This window comes from Neomonachus schauinslandi, chromosome 1, assembly GCF_002201575.2.
Source record: "Neomonachus schauinslandi chromosome 1, ASM220157v2, whole genome shotgun sequence".
In the NCBI taxonomy this organism is placed as follows: Eukaryota; Metazoa; Chordata; class Mammalia; order Carnivora; family Phocidae; genus Neomonachus; species Neomonachus schauinslandi.
Genome location: NC_058403.1, coordinates 53,633,859 through 53,658,497, shown reverse-complemented (window position 1 = coordinate 53,658,497; position 24,639 = coordinate 53,633,859). Strand labels below are relative to the sequence as shown.

The window sequence follows — 24,639 nt, the reverse complement described above, 5'->3', positions numbered from 1 at the left end:
GTTTATATATAACATGCATATAGCAATCCGAATTAGTTCATGGCCCCTTAAGTTTGAACCCATTCTTTACTCCTCTCCCCTCCACATTTTAGGTATATAGTGTAGTGCTTTACAACCTTTTATATTGTGAGTCCCTTAACTGATTTTTATAGATATACTTAATTTTACTGCTTTTGTGCTTCCTACTTTTCTCATTCCTCCTTATAGTTTTTCCATTCAAAAAGTCTCTGACATTTCTTGTAGGGCTGCTTTAATTGTCATGAGTTTCTATAACTCATGCACCTGGTGCCCTGGGAGGAGAGAAAGAACAGGGAGTATGAGCTGGCACTCCCTGTTTGGAAAATTCTTTATCCCTCCTTCTATTCTGAATAGTAGCCTTGCTGGATTGAGTATTCTTGGCTATAGGTTTTTTTCTTCCAGCACTTTGAATCTATCATGCCACTCTCTTTTTGGCCTGCAAAGTTTCTGCTAAAAAAGCAGCTGATAGCCTTATGAGGTTTCCCTTGTATGTAACTGTTTTCTTTTCTCTTTATGTTTTTAAGTTCTCTTGTTATCACTACTTTTTGCCATTTTAGTTACTATGTGTTTTGGTGTAGACGCCCTTGGATTGATTTTCTTGGGGACTTTCATTGCCTCCTAGATCCGGATTTCTCTTTCTTTCGCAAGATTCAGGACATTTTCAGCTATTATTTCTTCAGATGGATTTTATGCCCCTTTTTCTCTCTTTTTTCCTTTTGGAATCCCTATAGTGCGAACGTTATTATGCTTGATGGTGTCACTGAGTTCCCTAGGTCTATTTTCAGTTTTTTTTTTTTTTCTCTCTCCTGTTCAGGTTGATTTCTTTCCATTACTCTATCCTCCACGTTGCTGATTTGTTCTTCTGCTTCCTCTAGTCTACTATTTATTCCCTCTAGTGTATTTTTAATTTCAGTTGTTGAGTTCTTCATCTCTTTCTTTTTTATATTTCCTATCTATTTGTTGAGGGTCTCACTAAGGTCATCCACTCTCTTATGGGTATCTTCATGACCATTACTTTAAATTCTCTTTCAGGCATATTACTTATCTCGGTTTTGTTAAGCTCTTTTGTTGTGATTTTGCCCTGTTCTTTCATTTGGGACATATTCCTCTACTCATTTTGTCTAACTCTCTGTGTCTGTTCCTCTGTGTTAGGAAAATCAGCTATGTGTCCTGCTCTTAAAAGTAGTGGCCTTATGAAGATGAGCAAATAAATCTTCCCTTATACCCTGGGCATTTTTTTTTTTATTTAAGTTTTAGTTAGTTAACATATGGTGCAATATTGGCTTCTGGAGTAGAATTCAGTGATTCATCACTTACCTACAACATACAGTGCTCATCACAACAAATGCCCTCTTTAATACCCATCACCCATCTAGCCCATTCCCCCATCCACCTCCCTTCATCAACCCTTAGTTTGTTCTTTATTGTTAAGAGTCTCTTATAGCTTGTTTCCCTCTCTCATTTTTTACCTCTTCCCATATGTTCATCTGTTTTCTTTCTTAAATCCCACATGAGTGAGATCATATGGTATTTATCTTTGACTGACTTATTTCACTTAGCATAATACACTCTAGCTCCATCCACATTGCTGCAAATGGCAAGATTTCATTTTTTTGATGGCTGAGTAATATCCCATTGCATATATATATACCATATCTTCTTCATCCATTCATCAGTCAATGGATATTTGGGCTCTCTCCATAGTTTGGCTATTGTTGATAATGCTGTTATAAACATCGGGGTGCATGTACCCCTTTGAATCTGTATTTTTGTATCCTTTGAGTAAGTACCTAGTAGTGCAATTGCTGGATCATAGAGTAGTTCTATTTTTAACTTTCTGAGGAACCTCCAAACTGTTCTCCAGAGTGGCTGCTCCAATTTGCATTCCCATCAACAGTACAAGAGGGTTCCCCTTTCTCTGCATCCTCACCAACACCTGTTGTTTCTTGTGTTGTTTATTTTAGCCATTTTGACAGGTGTGAGATGATATCTCGTTGTTTTGATTTTTATTTCCCTGATGATGAGTGACATTGAGCATCTTTTCATATGTCTGTTAGCCATCTGGATGTCTTCTTTGGAAAAGTGTCTATTCATGTCTTCTGCCCATTTCTGAACTGGGTTATTTGTTCTTTGGGTGTTGAGTTTGATAAGTTCTTTATAGATTCTGGATACTAACCCTTTAGCAGATATGTCATTTGCAAATATCTCTCCCATTCAGTAGACTGCCTTTTAGTTTTTGTTGATTGTTGCCTTTGCTTGTTTTATCTTGATGAAGTCCCAGTAGTTCATGTTTGCTTTTGTTTCCCTTGCCTCCAGCAATGTGTCTAGTAAGAAGTTGCTACAGACAATGTCAGAGAGGTTGCTGCCTGTGTTCTCCTCTAGGGTTTTGATAGTTTCCTGTCTCACACTTAGGTCTTTCACCCATTTTGAATTTATTTTTGTGTATGTTATAAGAAAGTGGTCCAGTTTCATTCTTCTGCATGTTGTTGTCCAATTTCCCCAACACCATTTGTTGAAGAAACTTTTTTCAGTGGATATTCTTTCCTGCTTTGTCAAAGATTAACTGACCATAGAGTTGTGGGTCCATTTCTGGGTTCTCTATTCTATTCCACTTATCTATGTGTCTGTTTTTGTGCCAGTACCATACTGTCTTGATGACTACAACTTTGTAATATAGCTTGAAATCTGGAATCGTGATCCCTCCAATTTTGTTTTTCTTTTTCAGAACTGCTTTGGCTATTCGGGGTCTTCTGTGGTTCCATACAAATTTTAGGATTATTTGTTCTAGTTCTGTGAAAAATGCCGGTGGTATTTTGATGGGGACTGAATTAAATGTGTAGATTGTTTGGGGTAATATAAACATTTTAACAATATTTGTTCTTCCAATCCATGAGCATGGCATGCCTTTCCATTTCTTTGTGTCCTCTTCAATTTCTTTTATAAGTGTTCTATAGTTTTCAAAGTACAGATCTTTTACCTCTTTAGTTAGGTATTCCTAGGTATCCTATTGTTTTGGGTGCAATTGCAAATGGGATCGATTCTTTGATTTCATTTTCTGCTGCTTCATTATTGGTATATAGAAATGCAACAGATTTCTGCACATTGATTTTATATCCTGCAACTTTGCTGAATTCATGTATTAGTTCTAGTAATTTTTTGGTGGAGTCTTTTGGTTTTCTACATAGAGTATCATATCATCTGCAAATAGTGAAAGTTTGACTTCTTCCTTGCCAATTTGGATGCCCAGGTGTTTTTCAAACTGCTGCTTCTATGCTGTATCTTTGAGGGGCTGTTTGTCATGCAGTCTCTTTAAGGATGGGCTTCAGTTTTCCATTGCTCTCCCAGAACCCATCCCACTGATTTTTAAAGTTCCAGGTACTAAGCCCAGTTGTAAGAACTTGTGAAGCCAGGCTCCTCTGGTTTTCAAAGCCAAATGTTATGGGGATTTGTCTTTCCCATGCAAGTTCCTCGTGCCTGGGGTGCTTGGGGTGAGGGTCTGTTTCCCTCATCTCTATGTTCCTCACTACTGTGGACAATCCCATAGGTCCACTTAGGTCCCAACCATGTCTCTGCCCTTCCCACTCTCCTCCATGTGGTCTTTTCTCAACTTTCACCTGTGGAGAGTCAGTTCTCCCAGTCTGTGTTTTGTTTTCTGGTTTATTTACACTGATGTGTTATTATCTAGTTGTATCCATGGGATGAGGTTAGCTTAGGGTCCTCCTACTCCACCATCTCCCCCTGGAAGTCTGTACCACATCTTCTTTATCCATTCATCTATTGATGGACACTTGGGTTGCTTCCATATCATGGCTATGGTAAATAATGCTGCAATAAACATAGCAGTACATATATCTTTTTGAATTAACATTTTTGTTTTCTTTGGGTAAATATCCAGTAGTAGAATTACTGGATCATATGGTAATTCTATTTTTGATTTTTTTGAGGAATGTCCATACTGTTTCTCATAGTGACTGCACAAATTTGCATTCCCACCAACAGTGCATGAGGGTTCTTCTTCTCCACATCCTTACCAACCCTTATTATTTTTGTTTTTGAGTTTAGCCATTCTCACATGTGTGAGGTAATATCCCATTGTGGGTTTGATTTGCATTTCTCTGATGATGAGTAATGTTGAGCATCTGTTGCATCTGTTGGCTATCTATAGGTTTTCTTTGGAGAAATGTCTATGTCTTTTGCCCATTTTAAATCAGATTATTATCATTATTATTATTATTTTTGGTGTTGAGTTGTATAGGTTATTTATATATTTTGGATCTTAATCACTTACTGGATACATCACTTGCAAATATCTTTTCCTAATCAGTAGGTTGCCTTTTTGTTTTATTGATGGTTTCCCTCCTTAAGTTTTAAGTTTTTATACTGATTTTTTTTTTTTTTTTTTTTTTTTTGCGTTTGGTTTCCTTTTTCAAATTGTCTTCCACATTTCTGGGGGTGAGGGGAAGAACTTCTTACTATATTGTTCTGGTCCTGAGAGCTTCATTTTTTTTTTTTTTTTAAAGGTACTTGGAGGAGTTTTCATTTTAAAATATAACTATACATGAAATGTATTGATAGTGTAGAGGCCATTCTCTAGGCCTGTATCCTATCCAAGCCTCTCAAACCACAGCAATTTCTACTGTCTGCAGGCTCTCATGAAGATTCATAAACAACTGTAGAAAAATACAGTTTGAAACATTGCTTAAGTAGAATGTATCTCTCTACAGAGGATTTTGACACCAAACTAGGAATGCTTTAGTGTTCCTACAGAAGGAGAGTCAGCTGTGGCAAAAATAAGTTTTCTCAATGTAAAACAAAGAAGTGTCTTAAAGCTTTTAGTGATGTTGAGAATGTGAGTCCGTGTCGAAGTCTGCTTGGGCTGCCATAATGAAATGCAGACTGAGTGGCTTAAATGCATAAATTTATTTTCTCACAATTCTGGAAGCTGCAAGTCCAAAATCAAGGTGTTGGCAAGTTTGGTTTCCCCTGAGGCCTCTCCTTGTTGATGTCCACCCTCTTGTTGTGTCCTCACATGATCTTGTTGTGTCCTCACATGATCTTTCTTCTGTGCGTGTGCATCCCTGGTGTGTTTGTGTGTGTCCAAATTTTCTCTTTCTATAGGGACACAAATCAGATTGAATTAGGCCCCACCCAACAGCCTCATTTTACCTTAATCACCTCTTTTAGAGGCCATATCTCTGAGATAGTTATATTCTGAAGTACTGAGGTTTAGGGCTTCAACATATAAATGGGGAGGTACATATTCAGCCATAACAGTCTCTATTAACTTTATATACTGGCATCCCTGTAGGATTCTGAATGGAAGCTGAACAGAAGTCCAGGACATAAGAATAGACATGAGAGGCTGACCTCAACTTGTGGGGCACAGGGACATGGGGTTCACAGAGGAGAGGTGCTAACTCTGGGCTTTACATTCTCCCATACATTTCCATAACTACTTGTGAGACTTCGTCCCACCAATGGAGAGAAAAGTGGTCATGACAAGTGGCTCCTCCCCCTGTCATCCAATTGAAAACTCTAACCACACTCCTACCCCATGTGGGCTATATGCCTTCCTGATTGGCCTCTGAGCTCAGGACACAGGTTCAATGACATTTCAGTGCAGACCTAATTCTGATCCAAGATGAGTACATTCCTGCTATTTGTGATAATGGGCTCTGAAAGAATAGGAAGACTCTTCCCACCTCTGTCTTGTCTGTATAGCACTAAGTCCTGTTTCATAGGGTAAACTTAACAGGGCATGTTTTTGTTATAGCAGTTAACCTGTCCTGGTTCACAAACACCAAATCTTGATGACTTAAAACTATCAAAGTTTATCTTTGTTTTATGTCCAAGTCCAATGTAGGCTAGGCTAGAGAGTGAGCCACTATTTTTCAAAGTCATTCAAGAACCCAGGTTCCTTCCATCTTGCGATGCCACAATCTTCTATATATGGCCACCAAGTTTGCCATAGATGAGGAAAAGGGGAGTACTAAATCATACAAGTGAAAATGTATGGGCAAGGCCTGGAAACATTTCTGTCCATAATCCAGTGGCCAGGATTCAGTCACAAAGTCCCAAACTAACAGCAAGAAGCCTGGGAAATGGTTGTCATGAGTTCCCCAGACTTTTTCATGGCTTTTCTGAACACACATTTATTGTCTAAGCTTCTGTCACTTTATAAACATAGTTTCAGCATAGGGCTTTGTTGTTAGGAAGGAATTTGAGGCAACTCAATCCTTACACAGCAGTTGGTTTTCTCAGCCTACCATTGACTGTACTCCAACTCCTAGAGAAAGATAACCATGCTATTACAGAAGAGCTAAGCATCTACAGGCCATTAGAGCAGTATTGGTGGTCCTTGAGACTTTAGCCTGGGTGGTTCTTTCTTGCCTTGTTCAGACATGTTTCACCATTGAACGTAGTTTAAATATTACGGCTGTCAGAAGAGCATCCTTCCTTCTTCCTTAGCCACTCTAGGAAATCCAGGTGTTTGCCCTATGCTGTCCTCTAGGGCATCTTAGATAAGGCTAAGGCTGCCCCACTGGAACCTCATGAAGATTCTGGTACTTTCCTTGATTCTTGTGGGAAGTTGTCCTGGGAATCTTAATCTGTTATGATGCTCATTAACCTTCACTAACCTAACCCTTCAACCTCTATTGTTTTTTAAGATTTATTTATTTATTTGAAAGAGAGAGAGCATGTGTGAGCCTGAAAGTGGGGCAAGGGGCATAAGGAGAGGGAGAGAAAGAATCTCAAGCAGACTCCCCACTGAGTGCAGAGCTGGACACAGGGCTTGATCCCAGAACCCTGAGATCATAACTTGAGCCGAATTCAAGAGTTGGTCACCTAACTGACTGAGCCACCCAAGTGCCCCAACCTCTATGTTTTTAAAATAACAACCCCTTAGATTCATTTTGTTAATTACCCAGACTTTTTCTTGAATTTTTACTTTTTTTTCTGTTTCCTAAACTATTATGTACACAGCAGGTAGCCTTTCTTAATTTGGGTGCATGATTTTTTTCCCCTGAATGTTATTCTAAAATTAGGAGGAACCAGCAAAGTACTATTGACTCCCTGCAGTCTAGTCTGGATTCTGAAACTAGAAGCAGAATTGAGGCGATCCGGCTAAAGGAGAATGTGGAAGGGGACCTCAGTGAGATGGAACTCCAGCTTAGCTATGCCAACCGGCAGGTGTCAGAGGCAACCAAATCCCTGGGCCAGCTTCAGACTCAGGTCAAGGTATTTCAGATTGTAATATGGGGGCAGGTAATAAACAAACCAAGAGACAGATTGTGTTGAGCAATAAAAGTAAGGGCAACAAATCTAATCCTTCAAGAGAGCAGGAACGTACTTAAATTTAAATTGGTGGAGCTTTGCTCAGAGCATGCATGAAGGTGCATATCCCATTGAACTCAGAGAGATCTGTGCCCCAGGCCTGTGTTTTCTCTCGCAGGACCCTTTGGTTGCAGCTAGATGACAGCACACACCTGAGCAGTGAGCTGAAGGAGCAGGTGGCTATGGCTGAGAGGCACAACTCTCTTCTCCAGTCCAAGCTGGAGGAACTGAGGTCCTTGTACAAGCAGACAGAATGCGGATGCAGGCTGGCAGAGGAAGAGCTCCTGCAGGCCACGGAATCAATCTTTTCCATACCCAGGTGAGGCCCATAAACTCTCCCCATTAGCTGCATCAGCTGTGTGAAGGCCATTGTTTCCACCTCTTTTTCAGCCTTGGACCATACATAGTTGCCATGTCAGGGCTTGGGTATGGCATATAAGGCACTGGGAGAGTCTTTGGCAGCAGAGCAATTGGCACACTCTTCAATCATTCCCAGATGTATTAGTTTCCTAGAGCTGTTACAACTCAGGACCACAAACTGGGTGGCTTAAAACAGCAGAAATTGATTCTCTCATAGTACTGAAGACTGGAAGACTGAAACTAAGGTGTCGGCTGGGCCATGCTCCCTCTGAACCTTGTAGGTCGATCCTTCCTTGCCGTTTTCTAGCTTCTGGTGGTTTGTTGGCAATCTTTTGGTTTTCCTTAACTTAGAGCTGCACCATTTCAATCCTCTGCCTTCACATGGCATTCTCTCTCCATGTTTTAACACCATCTTTCCTCTGTTAGTATTTGTGTCTAAATTTCCCTTTTTATAAGGACATCGGTCATATTGGATTTGGACACCTCCTAATGATCTCATTTTTAACTTGATTACCTCTGCAAAGGCTCTATTTCCAAATAAGTTCACATTCAGAGATCTGAGGTTAGGACTTCAGCACATCTCTTTTGGTGGGGACCCAATAGAACCCATAATACTAAGTCCAAAAGAATGGACTCTCAGAGCATCGATAGCCAGAATTCTGGGGAGACATGAACATTCCCTAGTGTACCAGAACCACTTGCCTGCTTCTCCTGTTCCCTCCAAGCCACATACTCTCCCAGCATGCCAGGATTAAAAAAAAAAAATGTTCCTGCCTCAGAGCCAGGAGATTTCTAACAATTCTAAGTGGCTGCTGACAGATTTGATGAGCTGTCAGGACTCTGGAATCTCATGGAAGGTTATACAAGTGACATGAAGCAAGAATTCTTAGATCGTTTGCCATTCTCACAGAATCAGGAGAAACCATCGTGGCTAGGGCAAATGTGTACAGTAAATGGGTCATTCAACATTTCTATGGCACCCACCATAACCTGAGCAGGTATGCATGGGATACATGCAGAATGTCTCCACTGTCCCAAAAAAGTGGAGACCCAAGCGAGGAACTGCAGTGCACTGCTGGAGTGTAGTGTCAGAGCAAGCACACCCCTACAGAAAGTCTTCCCTGACAGTCCTAGACCTAGCTAGATGCACAATACGCTTAACTGGGGCTGTGAAACCAAAGACAGAAGCATGGGGGAGGAGGAGATTGGGCTATTGAGGGAAATTGCTATACTCACTCGAACATGGTGGAGCGGGGGGTAGGAGACATCAGAGAAATAATGCTAAGAGGCAAGGAGAGCCAGGTCCCCAGGAACCTTGAGTCCGAGACTGATGAAGCTTGAATTCTGTCTTGCAGCTAATGGGGATCCACTGAAGAATTTTGAGTAAACAAGAGTGAAAGGATCAGATTTTCATTTTAGGAAGTTTACTCTGGTGATTGCTGTGAAGGGTGGATTAAAACAACTATAGGCAGAACTGCCATACCTGGAGTATTTAGAAACATCTGTGGGATCATTTTGGTTGCCACAGTGACTGGAGAGAGCCACTGACATTTAGTGGGCAGAGTTCAGAGATACTAGTGCTAGGTGCAGGATAATCCTACTTCACAAAGAATTGCCCCTCCAAGATTGCCAATTGTGCCCCTACCTAGAAATATTGGGAAAAAGGAAGGATCAGCCAAAGATGTACCAGCTGGAAGGCACTGCAATTAGTTTGTGCCTACGTTTGACTTTCGTGTCCAACAAAACATTGTGCATGACACAACCCTATTTAGATATCATGTGATATGGAACAAATAGGCTGTGTGTTATGCATAATTCCCGGCAGGCTAACTCACTTCAACATTTTCTTTCTCTCTCAGGAAAGCTTATCTAAATACAATGAGCAGGCTTCTTATAAAGTCGGATATTGAATTTTTAAAAAGTAATCATCTATCTGTAGTACTTAATAGCTATTGGTAATAAATCATTTGCCATGCATATTATAACTGATAATGTACCAGTGGGTCCCAATATGATGAAAGACCACTAGCCTAGAGAGAGCTGAGCACATCAACCAGAGCAAAAGCAGACACAGGGAAGGGGAGACGAATTTGAAAAAAACAAAAAGAAAATTAGGCCGTGGAAACCTGATCTCTAGGGCAGAGTTTCTGACACTTTAGGTATATAACGGAAACTAACACAAAAATGCAAATTCTCAGGTTTCATTTCAGACCTACTGAATCAGAATCTCTGCAGTGGGACCCAGGAATCAAATGAATTCTCAGGTGACGCTGCTGGTCCCTTTGACCAGCATATCTAGGTGATACCACATTGTCTGACCAGCATATCTAGGTGATACTACATTGCTCACAAGGACCTCTCCCCAACATTAATCGTGTGGGGGTACCTTGCAATTAATAGAATGCTGTCAATCTTTTGAAAGCATAATGAACATTTTATGGAAACTTCTTAGTCTCTTCTGCATTCCCAGACCTCTAGGCCTAGAATAAATATACAAGGCCAAACTTATCCTTGGCTGATTATATGTGTTCTTTTTTCAAACCTGAGCTGTGACAATCTAGATTGCCCTCTTGCACAATATCTCCTAACCCCCTTCCTCCCCAAAAGAACCAATTAGAGTCATTCAGCTTGAAAAGGTTTTGACCATTATCTCCCTAGCAGATTTTAAATGATTCCACGTATGAACAAGTCAGCATTTATATTTATACCTTCCTTTACAAAGAAAGAGTTTCTATGGAGTTATGTGCAGTGAGCATTCAGAAAATATCCAGTAAAATACACTTATCCTCAACACCACCACCACCACCAGGGAAAATCCTGGGGTGGGGGGCATAGAACCTAGGTCTCTGTGAGGACAGAGCATGGTAGCCTCGATGAAGATGCTTCATGCCATTGAGGAAGCAGGGCAGAACCTGTGAGGCTAGAATATCTTTCTATTTCCAAGGTACAATCCTACTGCTGAGAGAGGAATTTGCTAGAGAAAAGTGAAAGGACAATGAAGAGAAATCAAAAATAGGAACCTGTGCTTTTTATATTACATTCTCTGTGCTAAGGTTTCACACCCTCAGAAAAGCTGTGCTTCAAACATGGACCAAATAGCAGCAAAAGGAGCCTCAGTCTCTAGTGTCACAACCAGGAAAGAAAGAATTAGGACAGTACCAGCCACAAAACACCAAGCATCCTCCCATGTGGTGGAGGGCTCCTAAGGCCTGGGGGATGAGGCTCATCTGAGCTGCACTTCCCGTCTCCTCACTGCAAAGTCAGGTAGAAGGGGAGGTAGATAAAAAGGAAGTGCGGTTTTTGTTTTTCCTGGAGCAGCATGCGGGAAACTGATTTTTATTCCCCAACCTCCTGCTCCCCAAATGCCTGCACTTGTGCTCTGGAACACTTGCTTCTACCACATCAGAGAACAAAAGGCAGAACACCGTATTCCTCAACAAGTTGAAAACCAAACACATAGTTGTGGTTTGTAGATAATCTGGATCCATTTCTACTTTCTTATTCAGACAAACTATCTCTTTAATACTGAACCTCTAACGGATGAAATACCTTCCATGCAAATATGCCTTTGTTGGCAAAGGGGAGTTTTCTAGGGAGGCTTCCTGGGGTTGGAAGTACTGCTTCGCTGATTGTGGCTGCTTAGAACAGAACTTGCTCCTGGCCAGAGCCCATTCCCATTGCATGTCCTCAACCCACCAGCTTGCTTTTGCCTCGCTGGTCTCAACTTGCCTAAGGAGAGTGCCACTTTGCTTTAGAATACTATCCTCCTCAGCCAGAAGAGGAGACTGGAGGTTGATGTTGGCAGGATGCAGAATGAAGCCGAAGAGGCAGTGCAGAGGTGTCAAAATGCAGAAGAGAAGGCCAAGAAGGCAGCCACTGAGGTGGGTCCATTGACTGCTTGCTCACTCCTGTCTTCCAGAGTTGACCCGAGCAGTAGCCAAGGGGCAGAGGCAGATCTGCAGCCAAAAAGAATTCCATTGATTCTCCATACAGCCAGGAGGAAATTAGCTGACCCCTCTGCCTCTCTGTTCCCATTTTGAAAAATTAGGTCAATTAGCTCCTCCCTTCCAACCTACTCTGACAATAAAAAGGAGCAATTGAATTGCTATAAGCAAAACCTTATGAAAGCAGGAGTTTTTTTTGTTTTGTTTTGTTTTTTAAGTTAAGCCACTTTCCATCTAGAGTCTAGAAACAATTCTTCCTGGTCCCTACAAATAGCTATTTTCCTAGTGTCTGTAATGGTTTGATGATGATGATCTGGAAAGAAAGCTTATTTCACTCATTTCTTACAGCCTATACTATTGTTTGAGTAGCACAAGCAGGTTGGTAAAGAAGGGTTTCAGGGCTGGTGTACCTTCTTTATTTGCAAGTTTAAAAGTGTTGATGGGGGTGCTTTTCCTAAATGTCACTAAGCTCAGCATTGGTGGCCAGCCTTGTCTGAAGCTTTGTGGGAACTGAAGAAGGGCCACCGCTGGGTACCCCCTGTGGGCAGAGGCAGCACTTCTCTCAAAGGGCTTAGCAAGCAGAAGGTAACACTCAGCATGAAAATTAGCAGAGGGAGGTGGAGGACCTTGCAGGTCCCAGGCTTGCTGAGCAGAGTATGCACTTAACTGCAGCCTCCGCTCACTCCATCCCCATCAAGTGACTCTGTGTAGTCCATCAACGCCCACCTATGTGCAGCAGCCCTGACTTTGCTATGTGAATGGAAGCTGATCCTCTTGACGAAAGGATGTGGAAACTGGGAAGACGAGACATTTTGTGTTAGATTTCATATTAGTCGTTTTAAAAATTCAGAAGAGGGGAAGAGCTTGTGTCTATATTTGTCTGAGTCATTTGGCAGTTGAGGAGCTAAGCAAAACCTTTGCACCAAATCCTGGGCACCAGGTCACTGTAGAATCCAGCCCTCTCTAAGAATAGAGAAGCGTGCCTATCACTCAGCCATTTTGTATCAAGGCAGACATTTCTGCTCTGTGATGGAAAAGAGGTGTGTGAAAGCTTGAAAATGTTTGATGGCCAAGAGAAAAATAATATGCTTAACATTTATTAAAATCCCCATCGAGAGAATGGAATAAAAAGAGTGTCTACTCCAGCTTGGGAAATGTATGCAGTCACACATTATGAAGACTATCTGCTCTAGCGTGCCTTTATAAGATTTTTTTTGACAGTGTTGAAAAATGAACCCACTACCTCTTCCCCCACCTTCCAGTTCTCTAATAGTTCATCTCTGAGTCCCAGCCCCACATAGCAGAACCCCGAGTTGCCTCCATAATTCATTCTTTGCCCTCACCATCTGCACAGACGTCTCACACTTAAATTATACAGATGGTTGGTAACCTGATAGACAGAGAAGCTTTGGCTGGGAGGACAGCGTTCTTACATTAAATGCACTGAGAGATTCATGAACCAGTTCTTAATAATTTTGTCGAGACATCAAGCCCTTGTACACATAGCCAAAGCCAAGAGCAGACTTCACAAACAAGAATTAACCTTCCTTGTGCCAGATTATTGGCACTGAGAGCATCTGTAGCTGCCAAATTCCTAGAGCCTTAAACTTGTTTGTTGTTGTGAGTCACAGAGTTATAAAAGCGAGATGTGAAAGATTTTCATAGGCACCCTTCCATACTTGTCTTGGTACATGATATTATAGGACACGTCCCAGGCTTTAGTCCGTTCAAGGCTGTTGCTTCAAGCTTTCTTTCGATACAGGTATTGTGCAATGTTCATGCTGTACTTCATCTCTGGTCTGTTTCTGCTACTCCTCACCCCAGTCTCTCTGGTAGCTGATGTCATCTTGATTGCCATATTGTTAACAAACTCAAGGGTGACCCAGGTTAGGAACAGAGCAGTGGGAGGAGATTAATATACAGAGGAAGGCAGGACATCTAGTCAGATCATGACCTGAAGATTGTGGGTGGAAATGTGAAGGTCAGTTGGCTGCCAGCTTTTCTCAGCTCTTTTCTTTCTTTCTTTCTTTTTTTAATTTTTTTATTGTTATGTTAATCCCCATACATTACATTATTAGTTTTATTTTTTTTTTATTTATTTTTTTTTTTTTAAGATTTTATTTATTTATTTGACACACAGAGAGAAAGCACAAGTAGGCAGAGAGGCAGGCAGAGAGAGAGGCAGAAGCAGGCTCTCCACTGAGCAGGGAGCCTGATGCGGGACTCGATCCCGGGACTCCAGGATCATGACCTGAGCCGAAGGCAGTCGCTTAACCAACTGAGCCACCCAGGCGCCCTACATTATTAGTTTTAGATGTAGTGTTCCATGATTCATTGTTTGTGCATAACACCCAGTGCTCCATGCAGAATGTGCCCTCCTCAATACCCACCACCAGGCTAACCCATCCTCCTACCCCCCTCCCCTCTAGAACCCTGTTTGTTTTTCAGAGTCCATCGTCTCTCATGGTTCATCTACCCCTCTGATTTCCCCCCTTCATTCTTCCCCTCCTGCTACATTCTTCTTCTTCTTTTTTTTTTTTTTTCTTAACATATATTGCATTATTTGTTTCAGAGGTACAGATCTGAGATTCAACAGTCTTGCACAATTCACAGCGCTTACCAGAGCACATACCCTCCCCAGTGTCTATCACCCAGCCACCCCATCCCTCCCACCCCACCCCCGACTCCAGCAACCCTCAGTTTGTTTCCTACAATTAAGAATTCCTCATATCAGTGAGATCATATGATACATGTCTTTCTCTGTTTGACTTATTTCACTCAACATAATACCCTCCAGTTCCATCCACGTCGTTGCAAATGGCAAGATCTCATTCCTTTTGAAGGCTGCATAATATTCCATTGTATTTATATACCACATCTTCTTTATCCATTCATCTGTCGATGGACATCTTGGCTCTTTCCATAGTTTGGCTATTGTGGACATTGCTGCTATAAACATCAGGGTGCACATACCCCTTCAGATCCCTACATTTATATCTTTGGGGTAAATACCCAGTAGTGCAATTGCTGGATAGTATGGTATCAGCTCTTTTCTTTCTGTTTTAGGCAGCAAACATATCAGAAGAACTGAAGAAGGAGCAAGACACCAATGCCCACTTGGAGAGGATGAGAAAGAATATGGAGCAGACAATTAAAGACTTACAAAAAAGGCTGGATGAAGCTGAACAGACTGCCATGATGGGGAATAGAAAGCAAATCCAGAAACTAGAATCTAGGGTAGGTGTTTGCGTGGGTCGGCATGGGGTCATGATGACTCCCAATTCAAGACCTTATTGTCCTGGAATATCACTCCAAATGTTCCCTATCTATCTCATCACTTCTGCTTTTAGCACTTCTAGATCATTGAGAGTGTCAGATCTCAATATATTCATTCATTCTTGCTTGACCTTGGACCATCAACCAAGACTTTTCTTGGACTGGATTAACTCTGCCCTCCCTCTTCCTGCTCGGTGAGAATGCATCTTCTCCCGTTCAGCCGCACCAACTCCAGGCCCCCCAGAGCCAGGGTTACCTGCTACTTCCAGGAACACCTGCACAGTATTGCTTCTGTGCCTTTGTTCCTGTTATTTCTCTGCAGAGAAGGCCCATTTTTTATCTGCCAGGGCAAGTGGGAGGGAAACAGCTAAACAAGGATCAAGAAATGCTTAGTGAAGATATAGGAAGGACTGACAGCAATGATGTAGCACCTGCCTTCAGGGAGCTTAACAACAAATAGGAAGATCTCTCTTAAAAATAGGATATTTAAAACTATTGAATCGATTTCAATGACTATGTACAAGTTGAGTGACAAATGCTAGAAGGATAGGGAGAATATTTGGGACTTGACGGTTCAGAAGGGCCCCTGAAAAATACAGTATTGCTTTTGCACATTTATGGTATATCCATACAGTAGAATTCCAGTGCACATCCATGGTACCTCCAGATAATCATGCTGATTGAAAAGGAATGAGGAAGAGCTCTGTGGTAGGTTCTGGAGATCCCATCTAGAGGTACAATGATGATAAAAGGCACAGGCAACAGGTAGAATCTACAAGCTTTTGTGCAAGAGCAGGGGAAATCTAGAAGACAGGTGCACATACACATTTGCTTGTGTTTTCAAAAAGAGGTGACAGGATTAGACATTAGCTACCCATAGGAGGAGAACACAGAGATGAAACTGAGACCTTCTGAATGAACCTCATTCCATTGTTTTGATTGCAAAATCACATAAAACATTTACATGCTTTTACATGCTTCATAATTAAAAAACAAATTTAAATCAACGAGCAGAATAAAACAAATCAATCCCTAAAATGTTAACACAAATGGAAACAAGTGAAGCTAACTGTGTATCAAGTTGGGGGACATAAAACACACAGAAGAATTATTCCCAGTGACTTTTAAACATAGTGCTTTGTACGTCCCTCATGGAATACATCTAAGGACAAAAGAAAAAAAAATCAGCAATAAAGCAAACCGTACTTGCAGTTTCAAATAACAATATCTTATCATTACTACTATCAATAAGACCAATATAATTCTCTAACAAATAATTATTTAATCTTTATTGTGTAAGAACCAAGATCTTTTAGTATGAGAAAAAACATACAGGTATAAGATTAAAGAACTTAGAATATGTCTCTTTTCCCTAATAAAAAAATACAGGAATGATACCGGTATTTCCAATTCAAATTTAACATTGCAGGATTTAATTTTGTTTCCAGTTGCTGTTTCTCCACCATTAAGGCATAGAACCAGTGCTAACTCAGTAGCAATGAGCTCCCAATATCGGCTGATACTAAGGAATTATGATTAATTTTCTTAAAAACATAATCATAAGACTATCATCTGTTAGGATTACATAACGAAATATTTACAGGTGAAATTATATGATGTCTAGGATTTGATGTAATAAAATGATTTTCCCAGAGGAGTGTTAATCAACTTAAAAATACACACACGCGAGAAAAACCTCATCTTAAAGGGGGCCTCTTCATCTCATGTCTCAACCAATAGCACTATGTATTAGGTTCCTATATGACAGGGGGTTAGAAGATTATTTTAGTGGGCTTCACCTACAAAGAACATGCACACCTGCCGACTTGCCCTCCCTGAGGACGAGCAAGGACAGTGTCTGAAGTGGAGGGAGGGAGGGAGGCGGGGAGTGAGAGATGGGGTCAGACATGCCAGGCAATTTCATGCCTCAGGGCATTAGACTGTGCAATTTTAAAAGGGTAGTCAGGAAGGTCCTGTTGAGAAGGTGGCTTTTGTGTCAAGAGGAAGGCAGGGAGAGAGCCATGGACATTGAGGGGAAGACAAAGAGGAGCCAACACCCTTCCTCTCCTGACTCTCTACCCCTCTTTCCGTTTTATTTCTCCAAATCACTTCTCACCACCGAACATACTCTATATTTTGCTTTGTGTGTTCCCCTCATTAAAATGTATGCTCATACAGGGGAGAGATTTTTGTTCTGTTCACTGCTGTATCCCTAGCCTTGGGGTCTGGTGGGTGGCAAGCATAAAATATCTGTTGAATGACTGTTGACTTTGCTTATAGGACTCCGTCAGGCTGCAGGCAGATTGTTAAGTCTATACAGCTCTCCCACAAAACAGGGCTGTCTGGCCAGCGCCTGCCCTTTAGGCCCCATAGCCTCAAGGTCAGATTTCAGAGATCAGAGCTGAATGGGGAGAAAGAAGCTTAAGATCACATAGTACAGTGGCTGGATCCTTAAAGTGGGCTCTATCTAGCTTATTCTCTGTATGCTCACCTACGTTCCTACACACGTGTATGTGTGTAATTTTGTGACCTCACAGGAAACTTGTCACTTCTGCATGGATGAGCCCAACTTGTCGAGCATGGACGAGCCCCTCCCAGCCTTCAGAGTGTAAACAGGTCTTTTACAAACCCACGTAATTCAATCCACTCGCTTTTGGTGAGGCAGCGTTCCCAGGGAGGCTGCCCTGTTTAACCACGGCCAGAAAGAGTGGATGCATCCCTCCCACTCGGGGAGAGGAGGGGTGGAGGGATGGGTTAGCCTGGTGATGGGTATTAAGGAGGGCACGTACTGCATGGAGCACTGGGTGTTATACGCAGACAATGAATCATGGAACACTACATCAAAACCTAATGATGTAATGTATGGTGACTAACATAACATAATAAAATGAAAAAAAAAATGAAAAAAAAAAAAAAGAGTAGATGCAGCTTTCCAGATGACTTCGCTCTATTGCAAAGGACCGTGCCAGTAGGCCAATGTGATGTCACTCTGGCTTGCTGGCTGCCAGCCTGTGGTCTGAGGTCAGGGTTTGGTTGCAGGTCCACGAACTGGAAGGTGAACTGGAGGACGAAACCCGTCGCAGCTCGGAGACCAGGAAGTGAGCCCGCAGGCTGCAGCGAGCGTCCAAGAGCCGAGCGATCAGGTACTCCAGGAAACTGCTGGCTGTTGGGGCGCTGGAGAAACGTGCTCCTTCAAGCCTGAAATGGCCTTGCGCGTGTCCTGCCGCGCTCTCTCCATCTTTGCCCTCTCCCAGCGGCAGACGCTGACTGACAGTCCCGGGGCTCCTGTGCCATTAGTAGTGTGGGTCGGTCCCTTTCCAGAGCTCGCGGGAAGCAAAATGCGAGCGGCACGTCGCAATTAGAAGTGAAAAGCTATTTATATGGTGCTGATTTTTTTTTCACACATAACGTCTACAGCACTTGCCGAAAAGATGCCTTCCTGTGAGAGGCTGAGTGAGAACAATGTGTAAATGAAGGGGCTGACAGAGAGTTGGGGCGGCTCCTCGGCCGGCAGGTGACATGGGACCCTGGCGACACTGGAGCAGGGGACATCCTCACTCCCAGTCTCTGGTGGCACCAACCCTCCAGGCCCCCCGAGGACTCTATCTGGTGCCAGTGCCAGGTGGTGTGAAGGCAGCAACTGTTAATGACGGGCCTCGCGAGCTCTCAGCTCCTTTTCCTGTGGACTAACGTTGGTCTCCAGCAAGTAACGAAGAAGCAGGAAGACTTCTTACCGGGAATTAAGGCATTTCTGAAGCCCCAAGATAATCCTTCCCTTTCATTTTCATTTTCCAACCTGTCTTTCCCTTTCTTCAACTGGAGGGGACCATAGATAAGAGTCCCTGAGAGCAGAGGCACCGTGTCATGCGCCACTCGGGGGCCTGGCATCTTCCTGGCACAGAGTAGGGGCGCACGTGCCAGTTGTTGACCATGGACGCCAGAGGTCACTTTCTAGCCCTCTCCCGCTGCGTGATCTAGCTCGTGCCAGTGAAAAGGCAAATTCATTCCCCGCACCACCCACTTTCACAGCAACTTTGGATCTGCCCGTCTTGATTCTGGCCCCTGAGGCTGAGTTGCTGTTAGAGATGCCAAAGTCTTCCTTCCTTGCAACAGGAAAAAGTGTTGATGAGAAAGCAGAGCGCTTCAGAAACATCATCTTGGGCTAATTAAGATGAAATGAGCTACTTGCGCAGCTCTTCTTTACGGAATAAGTGGTTCTTTTCTAAGACAAGTTACTCTGACACTTCTTTAGACTATGCTTGTTATACCAAAACCACTCAGGAGTGAGCCCCTGGTATGTGCGGCTGAGGAAGTAAACAGCTTGGGAGCATGAAAGATGTGGTATTCTACTCTTCTTTTGCGGGGGGGCCAGGAAGCCACCTACCTATGCTGGGGGAGTAAAATGAGGCTTGTTAATAATGTCCGGGTTTTTCTTCTCTTTATTTTCCTGTGGATTACTCATACCTTTTTTCTTGTGCAGACAAGTTCATTATAGAACAAAACACCAAGGCTATACTTTTTTGGTTTTCATTGTCCCCAAGAACGTATTCTTGTTCTATTGTGTTTTATCTTTGCTTCTTCTTAGCAATAACCTTATTGTTCCCTCAAGTACTAGTATGGAGGTATAGTTCTTAATGTCTTCCATGTGTCTGCACAGTGCTTAGACTATATCTATTCAATTATGCAATGATTTTCTGCTGTTAAATCAGATAATCCCTACTGAGCACCTATTTCACACAAGATATCAAGCTAGGTGCTGTAACTTTAAAGAGACATAAGAGAACCCTCCACATTCCTTGATATCAGTACCTGGTTTTGAAATATTCAAGATAGATGCTGACTCAATCCAGTCTGTTCTCCTTTAGCATCAAAACAACCACCAGGACTATGAGGCGGGGTGTTTCGTGATAGTGCGTCATTGGTGCCAATTGAAAATGTCATTTTGAAAGTGGCCTAAATATGGTTTTCATTTCCTAGGAAAAATCCTCTGGGAATATCCTACGACATTGGTGTGACCCCAACCACAATAGTTCTATGGCCAGTCCCCATTGAGCATTTATCTTCCCCCGTATCTCCCTCTAGTATTTGGAAGCTCATCAGGTTTTCTCTCTCCAGTACCCAGAATAATGTGCTATAAAGCAGGACATGGGACAAGAACTTAGAACCATTGTAGAAGGTACAGACAGTTTTTCTGCACCCTCCCCCATCCACCTGCTCCATTTTATCTTCAACTGCATTCTATATTCCAGGCTCTAAGTATAGATGTTATTTAATCCTTACAAATCTAATTACAGATATAGTATCTTCACTTTCAGAGATAAGGAAACAAAATGTGATTTGGGGTAGCTTCTCTGGGACCCAGATGCCGGGATGGAGTTCTAGAAGTACACGAGATTTATTGGACATAACACCTGGAAAGACAAAGGGGAGAGCAAGCAGGATCAGGCAGAGAAAGCCTTCAGACCACAGTGAGAGTCTGACACCCATGAAAGGAAAGGGTGAAGGAAGGAGGATGGACTAGGAGCTGATTCAGCCTGCAGTGCACCTCTGAGCAGTCTCCAGCACAAAGATTGCCTGGAAAGGAACCCCAGGTTGGGCAGAAATGGCCAGATTCTCATAACTGCTGGGCCCAGGTGGTAGCTGGGGGCCGCCTGGGGAGCGGTGATCTCAGGGTAAATGCTACAGCAGCTCCCAAAGGTGCTGCAGCTGGAGGTTTTCAGGTAAGTGCCCCCCTCACAGCTGAATGGCAAATTCTTTCCTTGAAGGGAAATCTGAGCTGTGTACAGCCGTGGCTACCACAGGGCTGAGATGTGAACCTAAGCCTAACAAAGGCTTTGCCTTCTCAAGTGGGAAGAACATCATTAACATCAGCAACCACTTCTAGCCTTCTTCAGTTTTCTTCTTTGTGGCTTCCTTGACCACTCAGTAGGTTTACTGGCCTCAGTAAATTGGTTTTAAGCGATTAAACTGCTGTTGGTTTTAGAACTTCCTATAAACACATAATTCTATGAATCTTCAAATTCCTTAAACCTGGGAGGGAAAGGGACAGGCAGATGAAGACAGAATAGATTTTGTTGAAAAAAATAGAGTTGTCTCATTTCCTTATATCTTGGTCTCTGCCTTAGTAAGCTAAAAATTCGTAATTAATTATCTACTGTCAGATTGTACCTTAAGGTGGGGTGGGGAAGCATGCTAGGCGATACAAATGGCTTGATTGAAGTTTTATTTCTCTACTTATGTATTTATTTATATTCAGATAAAATTGACACATAACATTGCAGTAGTGTTGGGTGTACAACATAATAATTTGATGTTTGTTTACATTGTGAAATGATTATCACAAGTTTAGTTAACATCCATCACCACACATAATTACAAAATTTTTTTTCTTGAGATGAGAACTCTTAAGATTTACTCTTTTAGTAACTTCCAAATATATAGCACTGTATTGTTAACTGTAGTCACCATGCTCAACATTACATTCCCAGGACTTACATTTTATAACTGGAATTTTGTACCTCTTGATCACCTTGACTCATTTTTCCCACCCCCATATACCCCTGCCTTTGGCCACCACCAATCTGTTTTTTGTTTCTGACTTTGGTTTTTTAGATTTTACATATAGGTAAGATCATATATTATTTGTCTTTCTCTGACTTATTTCACTTAGTATAATGCCCTTAAGGGTTGAAAATGTAAGGACTTCCTTTTTATGGCTGAATAATATTCCATTCTGTGTGTATATATACATACCCCATTTTCTATTTGTTGATAGACACTTAGGTTGTTTCCATGTCTTGGCTACTGTAAATAATACTCTCATGAACATGGGGATGCAGATATCTTTTTAAGATAGTGATTTTGTTTCCTTCAGATAAATAACCAGAAGTGGGATTGCTGAATCATATGGTAGTTCTATTTTTGAGGAAAACTCCATACCATTTTCCACAGTGGCTGCACCAGTTTGCATCCCCAACAGTAGTGCACAACGGCTCCCTTTTCTCATCAACACTTGTCATTTCTTGTCTTTTTGATATCTCATTGTGATTTTGATTTGCATTTCCCTGATGGTGAGTGATGTTGAGCACCTTTTCATGCACTTATTGGCCATATATATATATCTTCTTTGAAAAAATGTCCATACAGGTCCTCTGTTCATTTTTTTAAAATTCCAGTATAATTAGTGTACAGTATTATATTAGTTTCAGATATGCAATATAGTGATTCAACAATTCTATACATTACTCAGTGCTCATCGACGTAAGTATACTCTTAATACCTTTTGCCTATTTCACCCATCCCCCCACCCACCTCCCATCTGGTAACTACCAGTTTGTTCTCTATATTTAAGAGTCAGCTTTTCTTTCTTTCTTTCTTTTTTTTTAAAGATTTTATTTATTTATTTGACAGAGAGAGACACAGTAAGAGAGGGATCACAAGCAGGGAGAGTTGGAGCCGGAGAAGCAGGCTTCCCGTGGAGCAGGGAGCCCGATGTGGGGCTCGATCATTACCTGAGCCGAAAGCAGACGCTTAATGACTGAGCCACCCAGGCACCCCAACAGCCAGCTTTTCATTTGTCTCTTTTTTTGTTTGCTTGTTTGTTCTGTTTCTTAAATTCCACATATGAGTGAAACCATATGGTATCTGTCTCTCTCTGACTGACTTACTTTACCTAGCATTATACCCTTTAGATCTATCCATGTTGTTGCAAATAGCAAGATTTCATTCTTTTTTATAACTAAATAATATTCCGTGTGTATATATACCACCTCTTTATCCATTCATCTTTTGATGGATACTTGGGTTGCTTCTATATTTTGGCTATTGAAAATAATGCTACAGTAAACATAGGGGTGCATATATCTTTTTGAATTAGTGTTTTCATATTCTTTGGGTAAATACCCAGTAGTGGAATTACTGGATCATATGGTAATTATTTTTTGAGGAACCTCCCTACTGTTTTCTACAGTGGCTGCACCAGTTTGCATTCCCACCAACAGCGCATGAGAGTTCCTTTTTCTCCGCATCTTGGCCAACACTCGTTTCTTGTTGTTGTTTGTTTGTTTGTTTGTTTTATTTTAGCCATTCTGATAGGTGTGAGGTGGTATCTCATAGTTGTTTTGATTTGCATTTCCCTGATAATGATGTTGAGCATCTTTGCATGTTTCTGTTCCTCATTCCATTTTTTAAATCATATTTTTTGTTTTCTGTTCTGTTTTGCTATTCAGTTGTATGAGTCCTTCACGTATTTTAGATATTAATCCCGAATCAGGTATAAGATTTAAAAATATTTCCTCCTATTCCATGGGTTGCCTTTTCATTTTTTTTTGACTGTTTCCTTTGCTATATGGGAGTTTTTTAGTTTGCTGTAGTCCCACTTATTTATTTTTGCTTCTGTTGCCTTTGTTTTTGCTGTCAAATCCAAATTTCATAGCCAAGACCAATTTTGAGAAGCTTACCCCATGTTTTCTTCTAGGAGTTTTATGCTTTCATGGTTTCACATCTTACATTTAAGTCTTTAAGCCATTTTGAGCTAATTTTGTGTATGGTATAAGAAAATGGTCTAGTTTCATTCTTTTGCCTGTGGCTGTCCAATTTTCCCAACACCATTTATTAAAGAGACTATCCTTGTATATTCTTCACTCCTTTGTCATAAATTAATTGACCATGTATATGTGGGTTTATTTCTGGGCTATTTTGTTTCATTGATCTATGTGTCTGTGTTTGTGTCAGTACCCCTACTGTTTTGAGTACTATAGCTTTATAATACAGTTTGAAATCAGGAAGCATGATGCACTGAGTTTTCTTCTTTCTCAGTTCCTTTGTCTATTTGGGGTCTTTTGTGGTTCCATACAAATTTTAAAATTGTTTGTTCTATGTCTGTGAAAAATGCAATTGAAATTATGATAGGCATTGCACTGAAACAGTAAATTGCTATGTGTAATATGGACATTTTAATAATATTCTTCCAATCTATGAACATGGAATATCTTTCCATTTTATTCGTGTCTTCTTAAATTTCTTTCATCAATGTCTTATAGTTTTCAGGGCACAGGTCTTTCATCCCTTTGGTTAAATTTATTCCCAAGTATTTTATTCTTTTTGATGCATTTGTAAATAGGATTGTTTTCTCTTTTTTTAAGATTTGTTTATTTTAGAGAGCACAAGCAGGAGGAGGGGCAGAGGGAGAGGGAGACAAACAGACACCCCACTGAGCAGGGAGCCCAACTCAGGGTTCCATCCCAGGTTACTGAGATCATGACCTGAGCTAAAATCAAGAGTTGGATGTTTAACTGACTGAGCCACCCAGGTGCCCCAGGATTTTCTTTTCTTTTCTTTTTTTTTTTTTCAGGATTGTTTTCTTAATTTCTCTTTCTGATAGTTTGTTACTAGTGTACAGAAACACAACTGATTTTTGTATGTTGATTTTATATCCTGAAACTTTACTGTTTATTATTTCTAATAGTTTTTGGTGGAGTCTTTAGGGTTTTTGTTTTGTTACATATGCTATTATATTATCTTCAAATCAAGACAGTTTTACTTCTTCCTTTCTGATTTGGATGCCTTCTATTTCTTTTTCTTGCCTAATTGCTCTGGCTGAGACATCCAGTAATACGTTGAATAAAAGTAGTAAGAGTAGGCATCTTTGTCTTGTTCTTGATCTCAGAGGAAAATCTTAGCTTTTCTCCACTGAGTATGTTAGCTG

At 41.3% G+C, this 24,639-nt stretch overlaps 1 protein-coding gene across 1 annotated transcript in view; it reads left to right on the top strand.

Annotated features, from left to right (window-relative positions):
• MYH15 (myosin heavy chain 15) overlaps positions 1 to 24,639 on the top strand; it is a 148,873-nt gene that overhangs the window by 113,966 nt on the left and 10,268 nt on the right. Inside the window, 6 exon segments of the mRNA XM_044919496.1 lie at positions 7,061 to 7,259; positions 7,475 to 7,650; positions 7,653 to 7,672; positions 11,469 to 11,594; positions 14,724 to 14,894; positions 17,973 to 18,053. Coding sequence (XP_044775431.1) covers positions 7,061 to 7,259; positions 7,475 to 7,650; positions 7,653 to 7,672; positions 11,469 to 11,594; positions 14,724 to 14,894; positions 17,973 to 18,053 — 773 coding nt within the window.